This window comes from Eleginops maclovinus, chromosome 12 (assembly GCF_036324505.1).
Source record: "Eleginops maclovinus isolate JMC-PN-2008 ecotype Puerto Natales chromosome 12, JC_Emac_rtc_rv5, whole genome shotgun sequence".
NCBI classification, from domain to species: Eukaryota; Metazoa; Chordata; class Actinopteri; order Perciformes; family Eleginopidae; genus Eleginops; species Eleginops maclovinus.
The window spans coordinates 16850541-16875353 of NC_086360.1; the positions used below are offsets into that span (position 1 = coordinate 16850541).

At 39.0% G+C, this 24813-nt stretch overlaps 2 protein-coding genes and 1 long non-coding RNA gene across 4 annotated transcripts in view; 1 reads left to right on the forward strand and 2 right to left on the reverse strand.

Moving 5' to 3' along the window:
- Positions 1-1843: 1843 nt before the first annotated feature.
- gna14a (guanine nucleotide binding protein (G protein), alpha 14a) lies at positions 1844-11467 on the forward strand. Its single transcript, XM_063898132.1, has 7 exons — positions 1844-2252; positions 8050-8234; positions 8477-8631; positions 9544-9672; positions 9753-9882; positions 9984-10137; positions 10669-11467. Exons 1-7 carry the CDS (start codon positions 2132-2134, stop codon positions 10857-10859), a joined length of 1065 nt encoding a protein of 354 aa, XP_063754202.1. The 5' UTR covers positions 1844-2131; the 3' UTR covers positions 10860-11467.
- A 33-nt stretch (positions 11468-11500) lies between these two features.
- vps13a (vacuolar protein sorting 13 homolog A) overlaps positions 11501-24813 on the reverse strand; it is a 35909-nt gene continuing 22596 nt past the window's right edge. The window contains exons 53-76 of one of the 2 annotated variants that reach the window (XM_063898130.1): positions 24595-24726; positions 24291-24424; positions 23567-23632; positions 22291-22423; positions 21673-21730; positions 21028-21199; positions 20659-20812; positions 20292-20438; positions 20032-20113; positions 19870-19939; positions 19510-19624; positions 19272-19385; positions 18854-18999; positions 18679-18760; positions 18424-18537; positions 18055-18130; positions 17360-17523; positions 17194-17239; positions 16873-16996; positions 15709-15823; positions 13280-13365; positions 12934-13057; positions 12718-12792; positions 11501-12599 (exon numbers count right to left, since the gene is read on the reverse strand). In XM_063898130.1, the coding sequence (XP_063754200.1) occupies positions 12549-12599; positions 12718-12792; positions 12934-13057; positions 13280-13365; positions 15709-15823; positions 16873-16996; positions 17194-17239; positions 17360-17523; positions 18055-18130; positions 18424-18537; positions 18679-18760; positions 18854-18999; positions 19272-19385; positions 19510-19624; positions 19870-19939; positions 20032-20113; positions 20292-20438; positions 20659-20812; positions 21028-21199; positions 21673-21730; positions 22291-22423; positions 23567-23632; positions 24291-24424; positions 24595-24726 (2580 nt within the window). In that variant the 3' untranslated portion in view covers positions 11501-12548. The remainder of the gene's footprint in view (positions 12600-12717; positions 12793-12933; positions 13058-13279; positions 13366-15708; positions 15824-16872; positions 16997-17193; positions 17240-17359; positions 17524-18054; positions 18131-18423; positions 18538-18678; positions 18761-18853; positions 19000-19271; positions 19386-19509; positions 19625-19869; positions 19940-20031; positions 20114-20291; positions 20439-20658; positions 20813-21027; positions 21200-21672; positions 21731-22290; positions 22424-23566; positions 23633-24290; positions 24425-24594; positions 24727-24813) is intronic. The other variant, XM_063898131.1, reaches the window with a different exon arrangement.
- Positions 13589-15698, reverse strand: LOC134874123 (uncharacterized). Its single transcript, XR_010167023.1, has 2 exons — positions 14845-15698; positions 13589-14004 (listed from the first exon to the last, which is right to left on the reverse strand). It is a non-coding gene; the product is annotated as an uncharacterized LOC134874123 (long non-coding RNA).

Below are 24813 nucleotides of genomic sequence, written 5' to 3' on the forward strand. Positions count from 1 at the left end.
GGAGACCCGTGGCTCGTGCTGTACTGGAGCGCTATGGAGGGCTGGGCCTGGCTGAGTCGCTGTTCCCGCTGACAAAGAGGCTGTGGGATCTACAGTGGAGGATTCTGCACGGCGCGGTTGCTGTCAATGCCTTTGTTTCAGTGATCAACCCAGCTGTTTCGGACACCTGTCCGTTCTGTGACCAAAGGGAAACCATCTTCCACTGTTTCTCAGGATGTGATCGACTCCTTTGTCTCTTTCAGTTACTGACCCAGATGTTTGTTTTGTTTGGTGAGGTTTTTTCCCCCCAAGTGTTCATCCTTGGTTACAGGTACACCCAGAGACAAAAGGTGAAATGTCAGCTCCTGAATTTTTTGTTGGGCCAGGCCAAAATGGCCATCTACCTCAGCAGGAGAAATAAAGTTGGGGACTCGATGGCCTGTGATGCTGTGCTGATCTTCAAATGCATGGTGAGAGCGAGGGTCAAAACTGATTTCAGTTATTTTCATCTGACAGAAAATGTGGGTGAGTTTCAAAACATGTGGTGCTTTAAAAATGCTTTGGTTTCAGTGGGGAATGATGAGCTGGTTTTCAATCAATTCCTGAATTGAAGTTCTTTTGAATTGTTTTTTGTTGTAATGTGGTGTGTTTAATTTATTTGTGAATAAAAGTGGTTTGAAAAATCAAATCTCTCTCTCTCTCTCTCACTCTCACTCTCACTCTCACTCACACTCACACTCACACTCACACTCACACTCACACTCACACTCACACTCACACTCACACTCACACTCACACTCACTCACTCACTCACATAAATGTAAGATGTTGTAAAAAAAAAAAAAACACAGTTTAATTGTATTTGTAAAAAAAATAACAACATTAAGTCTGTCGTCTGCTAACTTTTGTTTTCATAGAAACTTTATCTGTTTGGCTAAATATTTTAGCCAAACAGATAAAATAAATAGTCAAATAAGATGCTTTTGCTAAGGAGTGAATGAATTATCCTCAGGGACGCAGTTTAAAGATAAACAGCCCCTTGTTTTATTTTTTTAAAGGAATCATGGCAAGAGAAAAAGCCTCTAAACATGATGGAAAACCAAAAGTGAATTGATCAAGCTGAGGATTTGTAAGTGAATAACCTTTATTTTGAGTATACATTTACATATACTTAAACAGCTCAGCTCGATCATATTTAAAAACAGATTGGTATATTTTAAGAGCAACAACACCATTTGGCTTTTTAAAAGCAAGTAACTAGCTACGTGTAAAAGTATGCAACAGATATGCAACCTGGTCCGTACCGATCTCCAGAGGTGTACTTGGTGCCCCCCCATTTCTGAGGCCATAGACATACCGTCACTGGAATGTGTTTTAGGATACATTTATATTGGTTGTGACCCAAACACTAATTAATTCACGCAATAACAGTTTGTTTTCCTGACCCCTGGTGGCCGTCAGCGGATGCACTGACGCGAGATGCTTCACTTCCCGCAACCCTATAGTGCTGTCAGACTATGGAGCGTGTTTCGCCTCCTTAAGTCCTTTCCATCCATAAAGGCTAATTACATTTGCAAAAAAAATCCAATTGAATCTGGCAAACCTGTCATTGGTACTGGTTTTAAGTCAACAGTTACTTTTCTTGGCTTTTTTATTGTATTTATCTTGCAGCTTTCTTTGATTAAATCGTACCTCTACTCAAACGTCTTCTACGGTTTGAATTATTTATCTTGTCAGCGTGCTTCGGAAGACACATCACAGTGAGCCTGTTCTGGATGTGAACTTCCCATTTTATCCCTTTCTATTTGCAGCCAGCCACGCCCTTCTGAGCAGCCTGGATAAAGTTCAACAAGTGTCCTCCTTCTTTAGACCTACAGCAGCACCTTTCCAACGAGGGTCAGTTTACGAGGTTTATTCTTATATCTGGACTTTTTCTTTTAAGAAGAATTATTAGTTAATAAACGCAGTTTTTTTCCTATTCAAGAAAAAACTCTATAGCAATAATTGTTTTAATTCATAAAGGGACACTTTAAAGATGCTCTGCGTTTTTTTCTCGCTGACCTTGTGAAGCGAAAGAGGGGGAGCAAAGGGTTCAGGATTTTCACGTCGACAGCAGAGGGTTTATTGGAGAGGCAGCAGGTCAGTGTGAACGATGGCTGGATGCTGTGTCTCTGCGGAGGACAGAGAGAACCAGAGGATCAACGAGGAGATCGAGAAGCAGCTGCGCAGAGACAAGAAGGACTCTCGCAGGGAGCTGAAGCTGCTGCTGTTAGGTGAGCACCTCTGAGCAGGGATCAAACCTGGAGGGGTTTACAATGCCTCTAACTGTCTATAATCCGTCTCAAACAAACTAGCTGTCCCTTAACCCAGAGTTAATGACATTATGGGGTACATTATAGAACCTCCATCCTCATCTCTATTGTGCAACATTTCCGGCCAACATGTAATTGAAAAAATATTTCAAAGCTCTAGAAAGAGATCCTCTGACTGAGTACTTGTCTACTTCCTGATCACACCTGGACATGAATGATCATGGCAGGTGGAGCTGCACGCAACAGCCTCTCCAATTAACTGTATTTAAATCATAATATATTTTACAATGCAGGTAGAAACAGCCGCTTTTTAAGGGACATCTGTTCTCTATATTTTGAGGCTCTTGATGGGTTGAAGAATTGTGACTGCCATCAACGATCAAAATCATGAGGAGGCCCAACTTTCATATCTAACTGTTCTTATACATTTCCTTTCTCCTCATTCCCCTTTCTGGTCTCCAGATGTGGTGCATTGCGCTCTGGCCCAATCGACACTCCGGTTGTGAGCAGCTGCGAGTCATAGCCGTGCCATTCATTGATTTTACGCACTGTGGGGAGTTTTCAACCTTGATTAATCGGGTCTACTTGAATCATTTAGTACCGATCTGCCTACGAAGAGAGAGATTTGACAGTTTAAAATGATATTGTGTTTTTTGACGATAGCTCGATTCTAGTTTACTTTTCTATGGAAACCGAAACTCGCTGCTGGCAGCAGATTATTTCCAGGTAAATTCCGACAGAGAGCTGTGGGTCGGAGTATTTCTGTGTTTGCTGAATGGTGGAGTGGGTCAATGTGGGCGTTTTATCTCTTTATATTGGCATTTACTTTAACCATATATTTTTGTTATTAGGAAAACATAGTAAAGAAAAAATACTGAGGGGAAAATGTGAATGTGATGTCCAGGTATCAACTATCAGTACAGCTGATGGACAAGGTTCAAGGGTTTGTATTATCAAATGCACAGTAGCTACAGTGTAGTTATGCCAATGTAAATCTTAGGTCCCAAGCTCCTCCAACAATGCAGCATATTATAAAAGGACATGACAAAATCATAAAATAAAGATAAGAGATGGTGCAAAATGAAACAGAGTAGTTTAAATTAGAGTAAAAAAACTGCAGTTATGATGTTAGACCAGTCTATAAAGTAGTCCAGATGAAGTATATACATGTCATTATTTGCGAGTTGTCCTGTCATCAAGGCCAAATTAGTACCTCTAGGGGCACCTGGGCACTGAGAGCTCATGGGCCCCCTAACGCCGCCCCAGAACGAAAATGCGTGCACACGTAACATCACGTAATAAGTCTGCACTATTGAATAATTGTGTGTGATTCTTACAGTAAATGCTGCACACCGCTGCTTTATAGTATAAAAATCTCCTTCACTGGTCACTTCAGTAATTCCCTCCAGCTGAACCAGGTTGCTTGGATCTAGCAACATCAGAGGCTTAGCCCAGCTTGACAATTTTGTTTTCGAAAAATAATATTAAATATATCAATAGAAGTATCCAAAGAATACACATTATGAAATGTAAGTTATTCATTTAAACTCTCTATAATAGACCAATGTACCACCCAAACAGAAACACATGGACAAAGGTTACTATATAAACAGGTGTGCAAAATAATAAAAATAAACTATGTTTCTACAGCAAGAAGAGGTTTTCCATCATAAGAATGTATTATATTTCCAGAGCATAACACTTTTAACATAGGACATACTGTAAATTTAAGCCCATATCATCTTAGGAAAAAAATTAATAATAATCTTGTCACTGAGGGCCCCCTTTTACTCAAGAGCCCCTGTGATGCCAACGTTGCCCATATGGTAGATGCGGCCCAGCCTTTCATGAAAGTGATGTTTGAACATTGTGGGAGCTTTTATAGAGATGGTAATAATGTGAAGCTTCGGATGCTCATAAAATATTTTCATTTGTGTCACACTGAAGGAGGGGAGTACACACATTACTTCCTGGTATTAGTTCACCGACTGCAGAAGGTGTGAGGTCGGTTGGCTTGAAGCTTGGGCCTGCTTTTTTTCCTTCCAGTGCTATGATACAGTGTTTAACTGCATGTCTTTGAAAACAGTTGCCGGAGCAGGGCGTTTTTGACATGGCATCAAACAGCATCCATGCCTCCAACGGTGCTCTGACACAAACTGTTTCACAGCAGTGGTGTGGGTGCACTGTAAGGCCCTTGGTCAGTGGTGTGTTAGAAAGCCATAACTAGCTGCTGCGGGCGCGCCTCATGCAAAAGTCATGCAAATCCAGTCCTGAGAAGGACATGACCCGTACAGCAGGTTTACCTCTACTGCACTCTTAGAAAGGGCTCGATCAAATGTATTATAAATCTGATTTAACTTGCTTTGAAAATGAATTTCTACACTCAAAGTGAGATGTCTCACAAATCCTTAATGAATAACATCTGAAAAAGGAGCCAGGCCTTAACATTGGGGAGATTCTGGTACAGTGAAAGCTGCTTAAGTTCATTGCTGCCAATGATGAAAGATACTTAAAAGAGTTGCTGGGGAGATCTAAGAAATGTGTGTAGTGAGATAACACAGAAACAAGTCAACAGGCTGGTGAAATTATGGACAGATGCTTAGCTGTCTGATGAGTGGGAACAAATCTGACCAGCAACTCAGTCACCAAAGCTCAACATTCAGTGTAAGTTTTGATTTTCAACATGGAAAACACACTGTTAGGCAGAACCTGAACTGATGGGCAGCCATGGTTAGCAACAATTCTGTCTAAGAGATAGATTTTCAAGGTTGCAAATAGATAAACATAGTATCAAGTAATCTCTATTATTCAACTTCTGAAAGTAATTACACATTAACAGTTATTTACCTGGACTCAGTGCTCTCAGTGGGTGTCATTAGATGGTCACACTCAGGTCCCCGGAGAGGATGAGTAGGAGTGAAGCAGAAAGAAAGATCAACATGAACACACTGTACTCTTCTGTCCGTTCAGTAAGGTGCCTTAAAAACCCGTAGGACAGTGTACACACGTCAACAATACTCTATACATACTGTATACACATATTGGTAATGTGGTTTCAGACTAATAACCATGCAGTGGTGTACATATTTAAATTAGTTTAGCAATGATATCAAATAACCAAAAATACACTTTTGCTTTTGGCCCTGTTTCCAGAAAAAGAGCCAGGACTTCTTCTAGGGACAGAAAAGTCATACAATTATCTGATGGCAACAATTTTGTGAGAAACAGATGTTGTCGAGCATTTCCCTTTACCAATATAATCCTTCAACCTGTACATGCATGGCATATCAAGATGCTGATTCAGCACAATGATTATTGAAAAGGTGTGCCTTGGACTGGTCTCAAAAATTATGTTCGGGAAAAATATCTTTTCCGTACAAAGGACAACTTTTATTTCAACATGTGAGAAATGTGAGCAAAACAAAAGTGTTAGTTCAGTGTCAATTTTATAAAACAAGCCCCACATAACAAAGAACATAAAACAGGAGAAAAGTAGGTTGCAAAGGCATTTGGTTGTTCTTTGCAAAAACAGATTTGTTTACTATTTAAACTGTTTTAATGTTTTGCTGTTACTTCTTAATGTGATTAAGAAGAAATGTACTGAAACAGCAGAGAAAGGGTAAATGGAATTTAAACGTACGCTATATTTATTTAACTGTAAGATACAAATATAGACCATGCTGAGCAAGTACATTGACAAAATGGCATATGAATACTTTGTGTGATGAAAATCAGTTGGTTAGAGTTAAGTGATTTTTTTTGTACCAGTTATTTCCTTCAATCCTCACCTGCGCTGTTAGTTTACGTAAAAAAAAGTGAGCTGGCAGAGTGTGACAGGTTATATTAGTTCTTCTCTCAACAACATTAACACCACAATCATTCACAGAGCTGGCGTGTCAGAAGTATGTGTAGGTGTGAGCTTGTGTTTATGTTCAATTGTGTTTGTTGTGTCATGTCTACTGACAGTGATGCTCTTTTTCTGTGCACAATGTGTGTGTGTGTGTGTGTGTGTGTGTGTGTGTGTGTGTGTGTGTGTGTGTGTGTGTGTGTGTGTGTGTGTGTGTAGATATATGTGGTCAGCATTTATCAAACTGTAAATCACCACTGGCACCAGTATTCATGTACATTAACATCCATGTGACCTACTCAAGCGAGCGAAATACAGCATAAATGTTATTTGTGTTTCGTTTACCCATAGTACCACACTGTATCTTTCTCATTGAGTCTTTCCAAACTCAAACTACGATGTCCCTGATCAAAGACTATATATATACTATACAGCTTTTGAAAAAATTAAGAGACCACTCCAAATGTTTCTTGAATCTTTATCTCTACATGTATGGCAGCCAGTCCCGTGTCTGTTGGATTCCAACACAGAGAACAATTGTCAGTAGTTTATAGAATACAATAAAAAATAAAAAATAAAAATTTAACTCAAAGACATACCTATAAATAATAAAACAAGAGAGAATGATAAAGTGGTCTCTTAATTATTTCCGCTGCTGTATATGTTTTATATTCATTCAATTTGATAGAAGTATTATATATATATTTACTGATAATATTTAGTCATAAAAAGGAGCTGCATAAATGCAAAGAGCGCAGTTTAGAAATGTGTGCATCAAACACTTATATGCTTGTTGCTAGTTCTACACACTGTGTATGATTCTGTATGTGTTTTACAGCATAAGGAAGTTAATAAATCAACTGTACATCATCAAATAAGCAAATAATTAATCATAATATTGACATAGTGAGGATTAATGGAGACCATGTGAGTCCATTCTGTTTCGATACTAGTGAACATCGGCTGAGTCTGATCTGAGCAATTGAAATAACTACATTCAATTCCACATAAATGTCTCATAAGAATAACTAAATAACCTCACATGACTCCTTCTAGGGACTTTAACACCGGGATGCACAGATGTTAAAAAACAAAAGGCCTCTGAGCTGATTTAAAGCTGATTCTCTTAAAACAAGTTAGACACAGCATACGTGCAGGATCATTTGCCTCCTTCTCAGAGTTTACCTGTCTGTCTTGCTCTAACCCCCCTCATTTTCAAGAAACTTGACTTGTAAACAAGATGCATTCAAATATAAACATTTGTCTAAGCCTTGTTTGCTAAGATGACTCAAGTGTTCGTGATGTCATGCAAAACAGGCAGGAAACCAGGAGACTGCTGGCATCGCTCAAAGTCATCACATAATGTAGCTCTAACACGCTTTGCTCACACACACACACACACACACACACACACACACACACACACACACACACACACACACACACACACACACACACACACACACACACACACACACACACACACACACACACACACACACACACACACACACACACACACACACGGCAACTTCAATAATTTGTCTGGTAAAAAACACACATTTGTTAAACAAATTTATTCTGCATCCTGTAGTCTGAATGAGTAATCAGGAGCTTGTGTTTTAAAAAGGAATGTGACACAGTATGTGCGTGTGGGTGTGTGTTGTAAACTAAGACAGTTAGTAAATATGAGTCAATGCAATTATAATTTATTTTCATCATAAATAGATAAGTAGATGACAGGCCTCTCTATTAAAGGGTGTGGAAACACACACGGCTCTGTTGCTCTATGGCATGTTTGAATAAATATAAGACTCTCATTGATTTCAACGTGATTTTTTAGTGACAAGCCACAGAGAAACATATATGAGTGTGGATATGACAGGATTTCATCATCACTGTATCCAACAGGCACTGGAGAGAGTGGAAAGAGTACCTTTATCAAACAGATGAGGATTATCCATGGAGGAGGATACACAGAGGAGGACAAGAGGAGCTACGCCAAACTGGTCTACCAGAACATCCTCACTTCCATGCAGGCCATGACCCGAGCCATGGAGGCGCTTGGCATACCTTTTGGTGATCCCAAGAATCAGGTACCGCAGAATGAGTTAAACTTGCTCTGCGACTTTTGGTATCAGTGAGAACTCATTATAAACGTCAATTTTTGGGCCAAATTAATATGCATTCGTTTTTGAAAACTGTGTTTAGCCCCTTTGAATTATGCGGATAAATACTGGTATATTCTGACAGACAGTATAAGCAAAAATAATGTTTCTGTTCAACTTATTACCTTGTGTCAGTAAAATCCCCAAATCCCTTCTTTCTGTGTCTATAGAGTAATGCAAGCCTAGTCCTTGAGGTGGAGGTGGATAAGATTGAGGAGTTTGATCAAGGCCTTGCAGCGGCCGTCAAATGTCTGTGGGACGATGCCGGGGTACAGACATGCTATGACCGACGCAGGGAATACCAGCTGTCCGACTCCACCAAATAGTGAGAATTAAACACACAGTTGTAATGTGTTGCTCATTATTATGCACTCAGAGACTTCAGCTCTGCCAAATATTCACTACAGTTATTCAGAAGGTTTGAAAACTGCAGGAGCAAGGTAATGCCTCGAGTGCACAGAATAAGCTCTACAAATAGGTCGGTTTAACCCCTCTCTGATGTACGGTAGGAGAGTTGCATTTATTATGATCACAGTATTATTCTGTGAGTGCATTATTATACGCATATCTGTATCTATCTTAAGACACTGAGGTTAGGTCATTGTTGTTACTTCCAGTACTATTTTACTCAACCTGCAGGCAATGTACCTCATATTCAAAACGGTTTTGAATATGTTATTTATGCTATTCCTGAATATACAAATTTAGAGGATTGTCATCTGACTATATTTAGACCAACACAATTAAGTAAAGAAAAAAAGGATTGTGTATTTCTCCACGTATTCCTTGAATTGGGGAGAAGGCTTTGAGCGTTTAGATCTTAATATTGGTATGTTCAGTATCTATGCCTTGCTCTTTCTATCTGACTAGATTACAGGAGCTGTCCCTTCTGACCACAAAGAGATGTACCTGCTCATAATGGAACACAAATTAACATAGTAAATACAGATCCAGAGCTTTGTGAAGAAAGAAAAAGTAGCTTCTGGATACCTTTTTTAGCTATGTAAATGCAATGTGTACTAAAATACTACATATTACTTCTCTCTTAAAACAAAACTCTTTTTCTACTGGTTTCCATTTTCCCTAACTCTGACTTTGCAATTTACTCTTCATGTCATGATAAGGTCAATCAGGTCTTTCTCCTTCCCCTTTTTTAATGGCCACAAATTCCCCCTCAAGTCTAGTATTATCCATATTTTATCATCTCCTTGAGTTAATTTTCTTCAAATTTTTTCAGCTATCTCACAGACCTGGATCGAATTTCTCAACCCTCTTATCTGCCTGACCTGCAGGATATTCTCAGAGTCCGAGTGCCCACCACGGGTATCATTGAATACCCCTTTGACATGGAGAATGTCATCTTCAGGTGAGATATAATATTCACTGCATTGGAACAGGAAGCATTACAGGAGGCGTTGCATACCTTTTCTGTTGTTGTTCTGGTAGGATGGTGGATGTGGGAGGTCAGAGGTCAGAGAGGAGGAAGTGGATCCACTGCTTTGAGAACGTCACCTCCATTATCTTCCTGGTGGCGCTCAGCGAGTACGACCAGGTTCTGGCTGAGTGCGACAACGAGGTGAGTATTCAGCTCAACGATGGCAGATCATGTTGCAGACTTTGAACATATTAAATGAGTCGTCCCTTTTCTTTCTTTCTATGCTGCAATATTCATCTCAGAACCGTATGGAGGAGAGTAAGGCCCTGTTCAAAACCATCATAACTTACCCCTGGTTCCAGCGCTCCTCTGTCATACTTTTCCTCAACAAGACTGACATCCTCAAGGAGAAAATCATGTTCTCTCATATATCCACCTACTTCCCAGATTTCACAGGTGAGTTCGTTTTCAGCCACTTGATCAAAAGTCCTATATACTGAATATGATTACTATTATTTGTCATTTATTCTCACCATGTATATCAATAAGGAAAGGCTACACAACATCTCTGTATAATGGAGGACAATTCAACAGTACCATCAATTAAATCCTACAAAGTTATCATGAAGTTGAATCGACACAAACGGAACATTGTAACCTTCATAAAGATGGAACGTGCACTTTTATTTTTAGACTAGTTAGTTAGTTAGTTAGTTCTAGTTTCAGCCAGGTGTACCTAATAAACCGATTGGTGAGAGGAACATGAGGTAGAAAAGGTGGCATACAAAACGATAAAAAAGATTGCCACCCTTTAAACACACCACACACAATTCTGCAGAGCAGCATGCATTTCATTGGTGACTCTCGTTCCGTCAGATATTTTAGATTAGGTTTGACTATTCATTTAAAAATCGTAATCAAATAATTTCAATGTTGACTGTATTGAACAAAAAAACCTAATGAAATAATACCGATCTTTAATTATAGGACCTCAGCAGGATCAATCAGCAGCTCAAGATTTCATCCTGAAAATGTATCAAGAACAAAACCCGGACAAGGACAAGACGCTGTACCCTCACTTCACCTGCGCCACGGACACAGAAAACATCCGCTTCGTCTTCGTTGCCGTCAAAGACACCATCCTCAGACACAACCTGAAGGAGTTCAATCTGGTGTAGAGAGGGGCAGGAGAGTTAGATTGAAGAATTACATTAAACAAAATGTTACAGTCAATTGTCTTGGCTTTCTAAACAGTTAGATCCACTGAACTGATGTATGGTTTCTTTAATCCAATGGTTTAATAATAATATTTTGTGCCTTTTAAAATCCAGCCTAAGAGAATATGAACATTTAACTGACATACCCAAACTAATGTCTCGGTAGGTTAGTGTCTCAGATGCATTGTTTGTTTTCTTGTGTACTGTAGTTTCCGTTTTAGCCTTTATAGAAACGTGTTGTAATAAGTTTATATATGAAAACGAGTGTGAAGTAATATCTTTGACCTGTTGTGTGGGCTACTTATTTTATTAGGGATCCAAGTAAATAATCTATGCTCATGCAATCGAGTCGCTTTAGTCAGAAAGTCTTTGATTTCATATTATGTAGAATTATTTTTCTATCTCTGAGCCACGTGTCGGCTTATTTACTCAGGTCACACAAACAATGAGTTTGTTTAGATGTAAATAATCCAAGTTGTGCTTTGGAGGACTCTACTCACCTGTTACTTTTCAAGAGAAGTGGATGTATTTATGGACATTTTCAATAAACAATTATAGAAAGAGTGCAACTTGTGTGCTTGGAATTTCCTTGATACAAAAGATACATTTGAAACAGATTTTATTTTTTGAGAACATTGGGGGAAAAATGAAACCACTGTAGTGAACACTTGATGCTCAAAACAACACACATTAATGGCAAAAGAAATATTAAGTCTGTTAATATCTAGTTGTATTACAGTAAATTGCAATGCACCCCAAACCCAAATCAATCCTTTAAAATATACATCCAAGTAAACAGCAGCTGTTAATAATTAGCATTCATTTCTTTTAAATATACTTTCCTCTGCATAATTCATCATCAACATAGTTGGCATTGCATATGTGTGGTATAAAAACATAAAAATCACAAAATTACAATCTGTTACGCCGTGATACAGACTAGTGTGCGAGGATGAATATATACAGATACCATATGAGATTAATATACAGCAGATCGATACATAAGGATATAAAAATAGCATGCGGCTCTCAATCACACACCGAAAAGTCTTCATCTTGTATTAAAAAACGAGGAAAATGGAGAGTGTAAGAGTAAAAGAAAGCAGTAGTTTGACCACAACTTGAAGTATATGTGTTTCTCAAATTTAAATTAGTTTCCCTTTTATATAATCCAGTAAAAAAAAACAACAAATACAACATTAAATGTGCTACAACTGTGGTTGATTTGGCTTCAATGTCATTTAGGCTGTTTTTCTAGCATGTATAACACAACTTTAATATGCTTAATATTAATTAATTCAGACCCAAGCAGATAAGCTGTATTTTTAAATGTGCGTCAGTTTTAATAAAATAAAAATCCCCCCCAAAAAGTCAGAGCGAAGACAGTGTATTGAGTTTGGTTCAGTGAGATCAGAGCTTCTGTGGTAAATAAATGTACGTCAGCCGTCTATATAGCACTTTTGTAAGCATGCACACATACACACTATCATACAGTCCCTCACCCCCGACACACACCAACATACAGCATGGTATACTTGGACTCACACAGGGAGGTAAACAACATGAGCATGCGGTGAAGAACAAAGGCACTGACACACACAGACTTTGTGTGGTGTTCTTTCTTTATCGTTTCTCGCTCTTCTTCGTTGGTCAGTATTTTTGCAAGCTCTCTCTTGCATCGTCCAATCGGGCCAGAACCCACTGAAAATAAATACAAACCAAAGTTGGAATCCCTTTTTGTACAATCCTCTGCTGTGACTTCAGGCTGATGGATATATTTATATATTGCTGAGTGTTAAAGTACAAGTTGTACACTTACTGTAGCGATCTCAGGAGTTTTGAAGTTTATGATCTTCCCAAACTCCTTGGCATGAAAGACGGACTTTACTCTCTCCTGCAGTGCACAAAACAACACATTAAGTGCTTTCATTTCTTTAATAGTTGTTTAAAAGCTGCTATGAATCAGGATCAGCAAGTCTCCTATGGAGAAAATCAAGATTCCGGTTTAGATTTAAAATGTGTGGTTGCTCTGTACCTTGGCCTCGATGCGAAGTCGGCGGTCCTCGACGATCATCGGATCCTTGGTGAACTCTTCAAACAGATACTGCCACTCACAGGTCAGCTGGCCAAACGTACCTTTGGTCACAAAAAATATTCCCCTGGAAAAGAAACCACATAAAAAGGGTTGGACAAAGTAATCTAGCACATCTAGGTTTACACTGACTCAAATCATGCAGTGAAGATGATCTGGGATTTATCGATTTTACGTATTCATGGGTGTTTGAGAAAACGAGAAGAAAATAAAATGTTATCTTTAACAACTCGATATGAGAAAGCAGCTGAAAAGGATTTTTCTCACCAGGATGCAAAACCCCACTCACCTCTTGGTGATCATGAAGAAGTCTGAATCATTGACCTTGGCATGAGCAAAGTATCTGTACTTGGCAAAACGTCCATTCTCAATTTTCTGGAAAAAAAAGAGAAAGAAGTGAGAATATATATTAGCAAACAGCAAGACCAAAGAACAACTCAATGTCTGAAATCATAGATGCCAAGACATATGTGGTCGTGCAAATGTATACAAGTGTGTTCAAAACAACTGCATACTGTAAAAAAGCATGAGCTACCATGGTGTTGAGGGGTGAAGAGGGAAAAAGGGGATGAAACAAAGACAAAGACAATGGCAGAAGTAGAAGTTGTGAGGTGAACATTTTATTGAGAACAAGAGAGCAATGAATGACAGAAGGATAAAACAACCAAAAAGAAATAAAGACAAATGAAAACAAAATGATAAGGAACATTGTTTGACATGAATACATCTCTGAGCAGAACAAGGTTTGTTTTGTAGCTTGTGACAAAATAATGAATGAAAAGAAAAGAGGTGTGTGTTTTAAATGATAAAATGAAGACATCTCACATCAAATGAATAAGCAACTAGCGATATAAAACATATACTGTTAAACTACTAAGAGGCTCTTCAATGATTTATATACTTGAATCAAACTCATTACACTAATGCTACACTACAGCTGTCATTATCTTCTAGCTAGTTTTCCTCATCATCCTAATCACCAGCTCTATGCCATTCAATGTAGGCCACCCTCCGCTGTGGACACGACAAGAGAGAAGAGTGAAGGTCAGAGAACAACAGTTTCCACTCGCACAGCTTCACACAGACAGGTGTCACTCAGCAGATTAGAGACAAACAACCCCTCAGACCAAGGTGTGAGTGTTTGCACTTGTCTCTCTTTCATCAAATAGTTATCCTGTTTTTTTTGTTTGTTCTTTCCAACTGCTTTGCTGTAAAGAATTTCCCAACCGAAATACAGCTCTAGAAAAAAAATATATCTTTATCTCTACATGAATGGCAGCCATCCATCCCAGTGTCTGTTGAATTCCAACACAGACAAATGTTGTCAGTAGTTTATAGAATAAAATATACATTTTTTAGTTTTACTCAAACACATTCCCCTAAATAGTAATAGCAGACCAACTGGTAATGCTGCAGTGGTCTCTTGATTTTTTCAGAGCTGTATAAATGTATAACGCTGAGTGACAAACTATTTAAAGTCTATCTACAAAAAAAAGACAAGCATGACATCTGTTTCTAGCACTAACTAACACACCTAGGCTAGGTCTAAAGATGGAGATACAGATTTATGACAAATTAAAGGAAAAACCTGAATGAAATGAGGAGAGGAACAATGGTCACAGAACGGTTTCATAAGAATGAAAATAATGTGAATCACACGCCTTCATAGACCTCTACCAAACTGAAGTCTCCACTACCATCGTCAAACCACCAAATTAGGAATATCCCTCCAGTAGAATCCAGATATTAAACAGTCTTTACAAAGGGGTAAATGTTGTTGACCCTGAGCTTCACCAAGGCACTTTAATTTGTCATCTTTCCGTAAAGCTATAAGCCAAACAGTGTAGCTCTGACCTGAAACTCATATTCAGAAACTTCCACCCACTCCATCCAGCTGGACGTCTACATGATCTCAGCACAAAAAAAGTAACCCACAATTTAAATAAAGCTTAAATGAAGCAGAACTGAAACACCTGAAAGCCACACTAAAATGTCCAAACATTAGACTCATTGTACTGACAGAGCAGCTCCCAGCCACAGTCAGCTGTTCAGTGCTATCAACAATATGTTTAGCCAGATGGATGCTGAGTTACTTTCTTTAAACTTTGAGGACAGCAAGGGCTATCCAAATGAAGCATAATTTGCAAAACAAAATCACTGTAAGGTCATAAAACACTAACTACAAATTCTTACGTGAGCAATAATATGGAGACAGGTAGGTAGCTACACTGCACAGAAGCTCTGCTGCAGTAAAATACAAAACATCTTTCAGTAATATTTGCCTTGGAACCCAAATAGTTGTCGAATGTCTCTCTATTGTTGCTCAAGCACTTTGGTTGAAAATGTTTTACCTTCTTAAAACACATAACAGCACAGAGGTGAACTAATCACAGAGAATTGAGCTCTACTATGATACATAAGCTATATTAAGTCTAAGAACATCTTTTAAAATAAAGTAAACAAACAGGATCATGGTTTAAAAAAAAGTTTTCCTATAAGAAATCAGTGTCTGTGCATGTACCGAGGCAATGTGTTTGTGTGTAACAGATTCACGACGTAGTTCACCGTAATCGAATAAGAAAAATAATTGTATATTGACAAAATTCCGTTGTATTAAAATGATTGGGACAGAGTTTTCCTAATCTTAATGAAACACAAATATGACCTCTATTTTATTTTCCCAGGTCTGACTGTGGAGAGGAGGAGATGTTGTCCTACCTGCAGCATCTGGCTGCCGATGCCCTCCCTCTCCTTATATGGGCGTATGACTCCATCCTCGTGAATGAAACGTGGCGGTCGCAAAGAGGCAATGTCTTGTGATGTCTCTGCTGCTCTGAAAACGAGACATGCATATGCCTTTTGAGAAACAGCTGTCTTATGAACTCATAAATCATGGAAATAAACTACATAAATGCAAACACACAATATGGCTATGGCAAACATTCAGATGTGTACACACACCCATGGCCCAATGAGCAGCTGTAATAAAGCTGTATTTGTTTGAACAACTACTGAGCATGGTTTCTTTCTGGAAACAAGCATGACTCAAATAATTACCGTCTTTCTTGTTTTGGTGTTAAACAATGTTGTAAGTCTAGCACAGATCCACGTGTTCAATGTAAGTGCACATATGCATAACATACACTGGTGTTGTAAAAACATGAACACTGTAGAACATCAATTTGAATTCATACACACAGTAATGAGCTAGGGCTGCTCAGGAACAATTGCGATAACTTTGTTGAATACAAACGTTAAATATGCAGTGCCATAAAGCAATTTATTGCGCCGGTTGACATCCTGATGACTTCACAAGAACAATATAGTGTTCAACATAAAACATCTTTAAGGAAATTGATTCAGAATGCTGCAGCCAGGATTTTAACAAACACAAAGAAAGGGATTGCATTTCCCCTTGAGCTGGCATCACTGCACTGGTTGCTGGTGTGTTTCAGAATTGATTTCAAAGTGCTTTTAATGATTTACAAGGCTTTACAAAACCTTACATATACCAGCGACTGCCTTTCATTTTATAACGCTACAAGAACACTCAGAGCCTCCAATGTCCTTCTCTTAGAAGTACCTAGAGGATTTTACAAGAAATCTGGGGAGGCTGCTTTCTTTTTTTTAAGGCCCCAAACTGTGGAACAGCCTCTCATTGTATCTTAGAACAGCAAACTCAATAAAAAAAGAAGTAAATTAAAGTCCTATCGTTTTAACTTGGGGGTAATTTTAGTGGTATCACTGTTCATGTTTTATTGTGATATGGTTCTGTGATATAAGTATTTCTGTGTTTTTAATTATGTTGCTCACTCTTTATGTTGTATGTTGTCTTACTCTTTAAAGCACTTTGCATCTTGATAAAGTGGATGAGTAACATACCTCTTGATCCCTTGGAAAGTACTGCTGGCCATGTCAATAATGCCTCCTGTAGGTCTCGCTACAGCACCAACCAGACCTTTCCCAACACCTTTAAAAAAGCCTGCTGCACCCTCCTTCTGTGCTCCTGAAAAATGACACATCATCAGACATCATCAAGTTCATGAAAAGGATATAAGGATCTCCTGACATAAACACAGATGGTACACTGTTAAAGTAGAAGTACGGAATCCACAGATACACTGCAACAATATGTAGATGTTTTGTCATTTCAGCCAATACGTTTTCACATCAGCAGGGGCCGAATGATCCAACTCAACATACCTTTGATAGGTTTGGTGACGATGCCTGTGATGCCACTGACAAAACCCTGGAGGGGGAAACAAAACACAATTACCAAGTAGCAGCAGTTTGTTCATTACTATTCATTCTCTCACTTCAAAGTCTCAAGGTATATTTCTGGTTGATTAACACAAGTTTCAGTACGTACAGACACTAATCCCTTCCCCCCTCTGGTCAGCCCCTCTCTCAGGCCACTGGGTTGTTTGTTCATAGTTTCTCTTCTTTTCTGCTGGTACTCCTCGTCCATCGTTATGGCAGCGACACCCTTTGCCATGGCTCCTGTGATCCTGGAGGCTGCACCTGCTATACCCCCTGGAAGGCACATAACAGACTCAACAGTTATTATTTCTTCCATATTTTTTATTGAATGTCTCTTGTGGGAGAAATTGTTACTATGTTCTTCTTTCACAGTCACTTCATATTCTGTTCATACAGCAAGGGAATTTAATTTAAATAGCACATTTTTTAACAGGTCAACGTTTAGGAGTGCTGCAGGACTGAGATGGGAGACCTGGCTATTAGGTTAAAATAAAAACAAACAACACCAAACACAACTCACCCTCCAAAAACATTGATCAACCACACACCCATCCCAGAGAAACACAAATAATAGTTCATCATAAGCCTGAGAACAAATACAAATGTTAAGCTAACTTTTGAATTTAGTGAGAGATCATACCTCTGTTAGTATAACAGAGTAACACGTGTGTCTACACAAAAACATTAAGTAAAACCCGACAAAAGGTGGAATGAAGTGTTTAAATATCCATTATTTAACACAGATCTTATTCAGGTTTCTGCCAAAGTGATCAAAACACTTATTTATAAGCGCGCCTTACTTACCTACAGCTCCTCCCACCAGAGCCTTCACCCCCAGAGCCATTCCTTCAACAAACTCCTCGGGCCCCTGGATGGCTCCCTGAAGAATCCCAGTTAACAGTTATACATGAAGAAGACTTAAAAGACTACCTCCACTGTTGGGGCTTTAGGCAGACACACTTTTGGAAATGTCAACATAAACCTAATCTTTTCCCCACATTACACATCTTAAATATTCAATACGTTTTTAATAAATGCTTACAATCTCCAGAGACATATATTCAAAGAGTATTATGTAAATGTTCCTGTTAAATAATAAGAAATAAATGTAAGCATTTGGTTTTAAATGCCACAACATTGATAGACTCATTTGTGCTAGCATTACATTCCTACCTGATACGGCTCATAGAAGAAGGCTTCCACTCCCTCCGACAGTCCTCTGATCAGCCCGAAAGGATTTCCAAGTACATCCAGGCCCAGCACCAGCACATACATCTGTTTAATAGCCTGAAATAAGCAAATATAACAACTGGTAAGCTCAGTCGTATCCAGGATCTGTTTTGTATTCATGTTATTACAATTAAACTACAGCTGAAAACATTTTTGACAGTGCCTTTTTGTCATCGTGCGTGTGTGAATGTGTGTTACCTGCTTGGAATAATGCCTGATGACCTCCCATTGTAGCTGCTGGGTGGTACAAAACCGGAAGGTCAACTCAAAGAAGGCCAGCCTGAAATCAATGACAAAAGCAGTCAACTATTAAGGACGACTTCAGCAACAAATCACACATCAACATTATTTGGGCCTTCACACGAGTTCTCACTTGAAGACGACGTCCTGCACATCTGTGAGAGTGGCACCGATACTCTTCAGCAGCAGGTTCAGGGACTGGACAGGAATGAGTTCCTTGTCTCTCTTCTCCTTCATGCCGTCTTCCCCTCCCGTACTTAGAGAGAAACTCAGGTGCAGCTGCAAAAAAAAAAGAAAACATGAATAAGTGTGGCTGTTTGTGGGGTTTAAGTCCCAACAGAAACATGTGATGTAGCTGTCTTGTAGATTTTGATGCAGTTTTATTCACTCTAAACCCCCCATTTGAAAAGGAAGTATTTAATGGAATTTTCATCACTTCTAGAGCTGTTTCAGAGTTGACACTATTGGGCTGAATCAAGAAAATGCTGTTGTTAATCATTTCCTAACTATACTGTAGCTTTGCCTTCATACACACTGTGTAGTGTACCAACCTTGATGGGGGAGATGTGGAAGTACTCGTAGAGGCTGATAGGAGAGGTGTCAGCAGCAGAGACGTGGTTCAGTTCTGTCTTTATGTACTCTATGTCCTTCTCAAACAGTTCCACCTAGAGAGATAAAACTAGCATTATTAAACTGGAAGAGACAAAAAAAAGTCAGAATGGATCTCAAAGTCAAAGCAGATGTGCCCCATATTCTGGACAACACACAAGTGTCTCTGTAGTATCTGACCTCCTGTTGTGAGCTCATGATGCTGGCATTCTCAGGTGTGAACAGGTCCAGGATGGCATACAGGAAGCCCAGATCGAGCTTTAGGTCCATTTCTTGAATCAACACCTTAAAGTACCTGAGGTAGACAAACGTTTCCATCACCATTTTGAAGTTTAATTTAAGGAAACAGTTATTTCAGGAACTGTATGCTAACCCAAGCTAAAATGGAAAACAATTTACATAGAAATGGGTTTTCAGATCAATTAAATGGTAGGGAGAAAGGGAGTAGGGAGTAAGACTGAGCAGTGAAAGACTCTTAAGGGGGTGAGAGAAGTCAACCAAGGGAAGAAAAGTGAGAACATATTTTAAAGTAAAGATTACTTGATGCGTGAGATGTCAGAGTGCCCTGCTGCTCTGGTAACAATGCTGATGTCAGTTAGAGGTTTGGGTTCTGTAATACAAATAAAAAGACAAATTGAAACACTGCATACAAACAGGATCATAATGCTAAATTGAACATGACGTACAAGAGGAATAACAGACCTGCATCCATGGTGATAGATTTAGGCAGTTTCACAGGGTAGAACACGTACGGGAAGATAGCTCCGGGCAGCTGGTTCTGGATCTGCAGGAGGAAAGGATGCATACTTAAGGCCAATATATAATACTCAAAACGTACTGATGAACAAATGCTGAGGAAGGCATTTGGAAGATTTGTGCACCCGTAACTAGGACACGTATTAACTTGACATTAAGATTTGAGATTTGAGATTCATTTGTATTTTGTTTATATGTGGCTGTACCTGAATGCGGTGGATCTGGACACGGTAGGCTCTCTGTCGTGGAGAGATGCTGTACTCCACCTTCACTCCAGGCAGGAAGCTCCTCCTGAGAGGAGCATCACACGGCTGCATCATCCGCATATCCATGCCATTAGGAGTAAAGGACACCTGGAGGAGATTTACAAAAATAATAATAATTGAATTATAGGCCAGCAACAAAAGATTATGTTCAATAATTAACCTGATTAAGCAGCAACCTTTAAACATATATTTTATGAGTATATGCTGTAACCTTAGTCACATAAAATGGACAACTTTAGTGGCTTTATCGATCACTTCTGCCTGGTTCAAATAAGAGAAGCTTAATAAACAGTATTTAGTCTCAAACCTGGAAGTTGTTTTCCAGGTCAACGATGGCGTGGTCTACGGGTCCAGAATCCATGTACTCTTTATAACTGATCTCCAGCATCTCAGCTTCTTTAGTGCTCATAGTCTTCCACCGACTTTTCTTCTTAGGCTTCAACTCCCACACAACATCAGAGCTGAGACAAATCCAAGTGTAAAATCGTTAGGAAAGGACAGGAATGTTTCTTTCTTTTCCAAAGCACATTCAAGCAACGAGGCGATTCAAAGTGCTCAAACATTCAAACAAAATGAAATAGAACCACAGCACCTAAGGGCATCCAAACACAACTTCAAACAGGATTTAAAGAGCCAAAATGAAGACATGTTTACATGTCTACACATGTTGCTGTACCTTGTGATCCCAATGAAGGAGACCTCCTGGCCGCTGTTATTGTTGACCAGAGACACGCCCACGTTCTGTAGCGACAGGTTGATTTCCTGTTCGGCCAGCTGTGCCTTTTCGTTCTCACAGAGCAGCTTGTAGATGTGTTCCTCCTCGGTGAAGAGCACAACTCGCTGAAGACCTAGGGATCAACAATAAAATAAAGCAATACACCAAGAAAGCAAGAGCAGAAAAACAATCAACAGATAAAAAGCCAGCCGTAGCAGGCGGCATGGTAGCTTTGTCTACATGCTCTTATTATCTTAAATATAAAACGGTAAAACATTTCATTTAAACATTCAACATGATACTTTGCACTGCTGTACTACAGTAATTACATGCTTGCCGATTAAGCTATTTAATCAAAAAGCTATACAGACTGTCAAGGGACCTCTTGTGAGCTGGGAATGATAACTTTTAATATTCTTATCTATTTATTTTAGCCTTTTATAGTTTGCTTTTGCAGTGTTGTCATAATCCGGAATACCAGGAGATGGCAGCATAATCAAAATCAACTCTAGAGCTGTAGATATTGAGCTGTCCAGAAATTCAGCTTTTCTGGCAGAATCCCTTAAAGAGATTTGTGTATTTCATTTGTAACTAGTTGTACTTTACCTTCATAGAAAGAGATCACAAATAGTTTCCCCTTATTGTTCATGTCCTCCCGTAGGTCCTAAAGATGGAAGAGCAGGCAAACAGGCGTTGTTTAAAAGAAACATCATTTTGAATTTTTCAACAAAGAATGTGTCACAGTTTAGTATGACCTTGTATGTTTGATTTATAAATGTAGTATCAAATAACTATCTATGTTTTGAAAGAATCTTAAATGTAAGTATTATCGCCCCATTTAGTCAGAAATGGCATGCATCGTCAATATTATGCCGGCATCACATACAAATATGATATGAGTATCATTTTGAAAGGGATACCTAAGATGTTATATAAAATGGCATATAAAAGATAACCTGCAACACTGTGAATAAACCTCAGTAAACTATAAAGACAAAATTAGGTTAGAGCTATTGAAGTTGATATTAGGACAGTAGTTCTAAAATCCCTCTTAAGTATCTCACAGGATCTTTGTTTGTTTTCTAAAATGTTCTATATAAATACTTGAGCATGGTGAAAGTAATGAGTGTGAGGTCTACAAGTTCTAGGTGTAAAGTATTAATAAATATATAAATACTATATTATTCCTCAACCACAAACAGTCTTGTGTCTCAGGCACAGTACCTCCTCACTCTTCAGCTTCCCACTGTAAGTACCGCACTTCCAGCAAAGCTCTCGGGACCCAGTGGGTTCAGTCCAGGTGTAGTGCACAGCTTTCCCAGCATCCAGCACCTCGTGCTCTGCCTCCGCCTGAGAGCTGCATATACATACCGTATATGTCAATAACAATACTTAAAACAACAAAAATTAAGAAATAATATCCGACTTATTTAAGATGAGAGAAATGAAGTAATGCAAGACAACAGCACAGTAAACCAGGGGACAATATAACCCAGCCACCAAGTATAAACGGACAATACAAAGAACCTCTCAGACAGAAGAACAAACTATTCCCATCAACGGACAGAAACATGACAGCATATGACGGGAAGACGGCTAAACACCGAAAGAGCCCCCGATACCTCGGCTGGAGAGACAAAGTTTATATATGCATGATCACTCTGATTCTGATCTCGATTCGGACGTGACAAAGCAGACATTAGACAATGGAAAAAGCCAAAGTCTACAGATGGGGATGGAAAATAAGAGAGTCAGCAACAGAACTACTGGAAGAAGCAGGAGGTGAGATTCCACCGGCAGAATCCCATCCAGACGGCAGCATTCAAAACTACGACTTCTACAAGTAGGGATGACTTAACGCTTATAAGAGATCAAAGAAACATAGTAATACATGAGAAATGGATTTTGATGTCTAACCTGCTCCATTAACTCTGGCCCAATGGTCTATCAGTGTACATTTATAGCGTTAACAGAAAGGTCTGTTATTAGAAAAAAGTGTAATCCCGGTTTAAATTGTTTTGTTATACACATATTTAGATTACATTTCAAACTCTAATGATGACTGCAAAATAATGTCTTAGGATTAAATGTGGGGCAATGCCTGTACGATATTTATGTGTCATTGGTAAGGGTGAGGAGCAGATTACACAGACAAACCAGAGCCAAAGCTGTTTTCTTCTTCCACATATCTTTACCTGCACTCTTGAGCTGAACACACTTTGCACTCAACTGTTGAACTCAAATCAAAGTGAATGGCACATTTGTCATGTTAGACCAAATCATATTCATGGGCTCAGGTGTTTTTGCTTGAGCCCTCTTTCCTGCCCCGTTAACTGTTTAAAAGTTATGATTGAGTTATCATTTCATATTTAATTTCCCCACCTGGTCTCATTTACATTAAGAGCTGTTATACCAGCTATCTGAGGCTGTTCTTAATCATCTGTATTTTTCTGAGTTCAAAGTGTGTCAGAAGAGTTTTTCCTTTTTCATATTTTTCTACCTGTCCTCCTCCACTGAGAAGGAGAGGTCGAGTAGCTCATCAGCCACCCACGATTGTTTCCGAGCGCTGCATGACCCACAACAAAAAAACACAAATGGCTATCAGCAACACGCTGTTAGTTCTCATAAACCAGGCTGTTAAAAACTGCTGCAACAACAGAAAAGAGCATCGTCATTAAACACATATGCAAAGTACATAACAATGACATGTAAATGTTGAACATGAATAAATCCCACTTTGCTCAAACTTAGTCCTGCTGATTACAGAGGGAGTAATATTAAAAGACTTCATTCAGAACCAAAAATAAAACACAAAGGCTGAATCATTGTCACGGGAGACATCCTACTTTGGGTTTTGAGAGACTTTCGGTTTACACTTCACTCCACATTGTGCACTTCTTATCTTAAGGCAAGTGTGATGCATCCACAACATGATTCAAGTTGGAGCACTATGAAAGCACATTTATATACAACACTTATACCAACAAAGTACTGAAATATTTTAAGATAAAGCAGTAGGTTATGTTTTACAATAACTTTAACTGATCAGATAATTGGTCCTTAGCAAGCTGCATTTTCTACATCCAAACGGTCTTAACCTACTTTTTCATATGTGTGGTAGTTTAAGAGACAAACGCGTCACATTTATGACATGATGAACCGTGGTCATCCTTACAGCTGAAACAAAACTGCACGGTATAACATTTTACATGAATTTCCCCCACCTCTGATGAAACTGCAGTGTCTGGTCTTTTGTGTTGTTGATGATGAGGAAAGGGGCTGCGCCATCGTGATACTCAGAGAAGCGGATTGTGGCCGAGTGCTCAGACAAGTTCACATCTACAGTGATCCCACCCACCTGCAGAAAACGGAAAAGAAAGATTTACATACTAGAATAAAGTAGAAGGTCTTTTCAAAATGCTCTGGAAGCCAATGCATGAACTATATCAGATTGAGATGTACCTGAACATCAACAACCCCAGATGGAAAAGATGTTTATTTACTGTGTATTTGTTTGTGAGTGCTTACAGAGTTGTCCAGATGCAGCAACAGGCAGTTTTCTTGTCGTGTGAAGTCAATAGTTCGAGGAGGCAACAAGCAACCTTCCACTTTGATCTTCAGCCGCTTGGCGTCGTTCTCAGGCCAAAAGGGAATGGCTGACTAAATAAGGAATAAAACAAAAAGATTCAATAACCTGTACGGTGTGGGTTCCATCTGAAATTGATACGCAGCAAATCATTCAGTTTA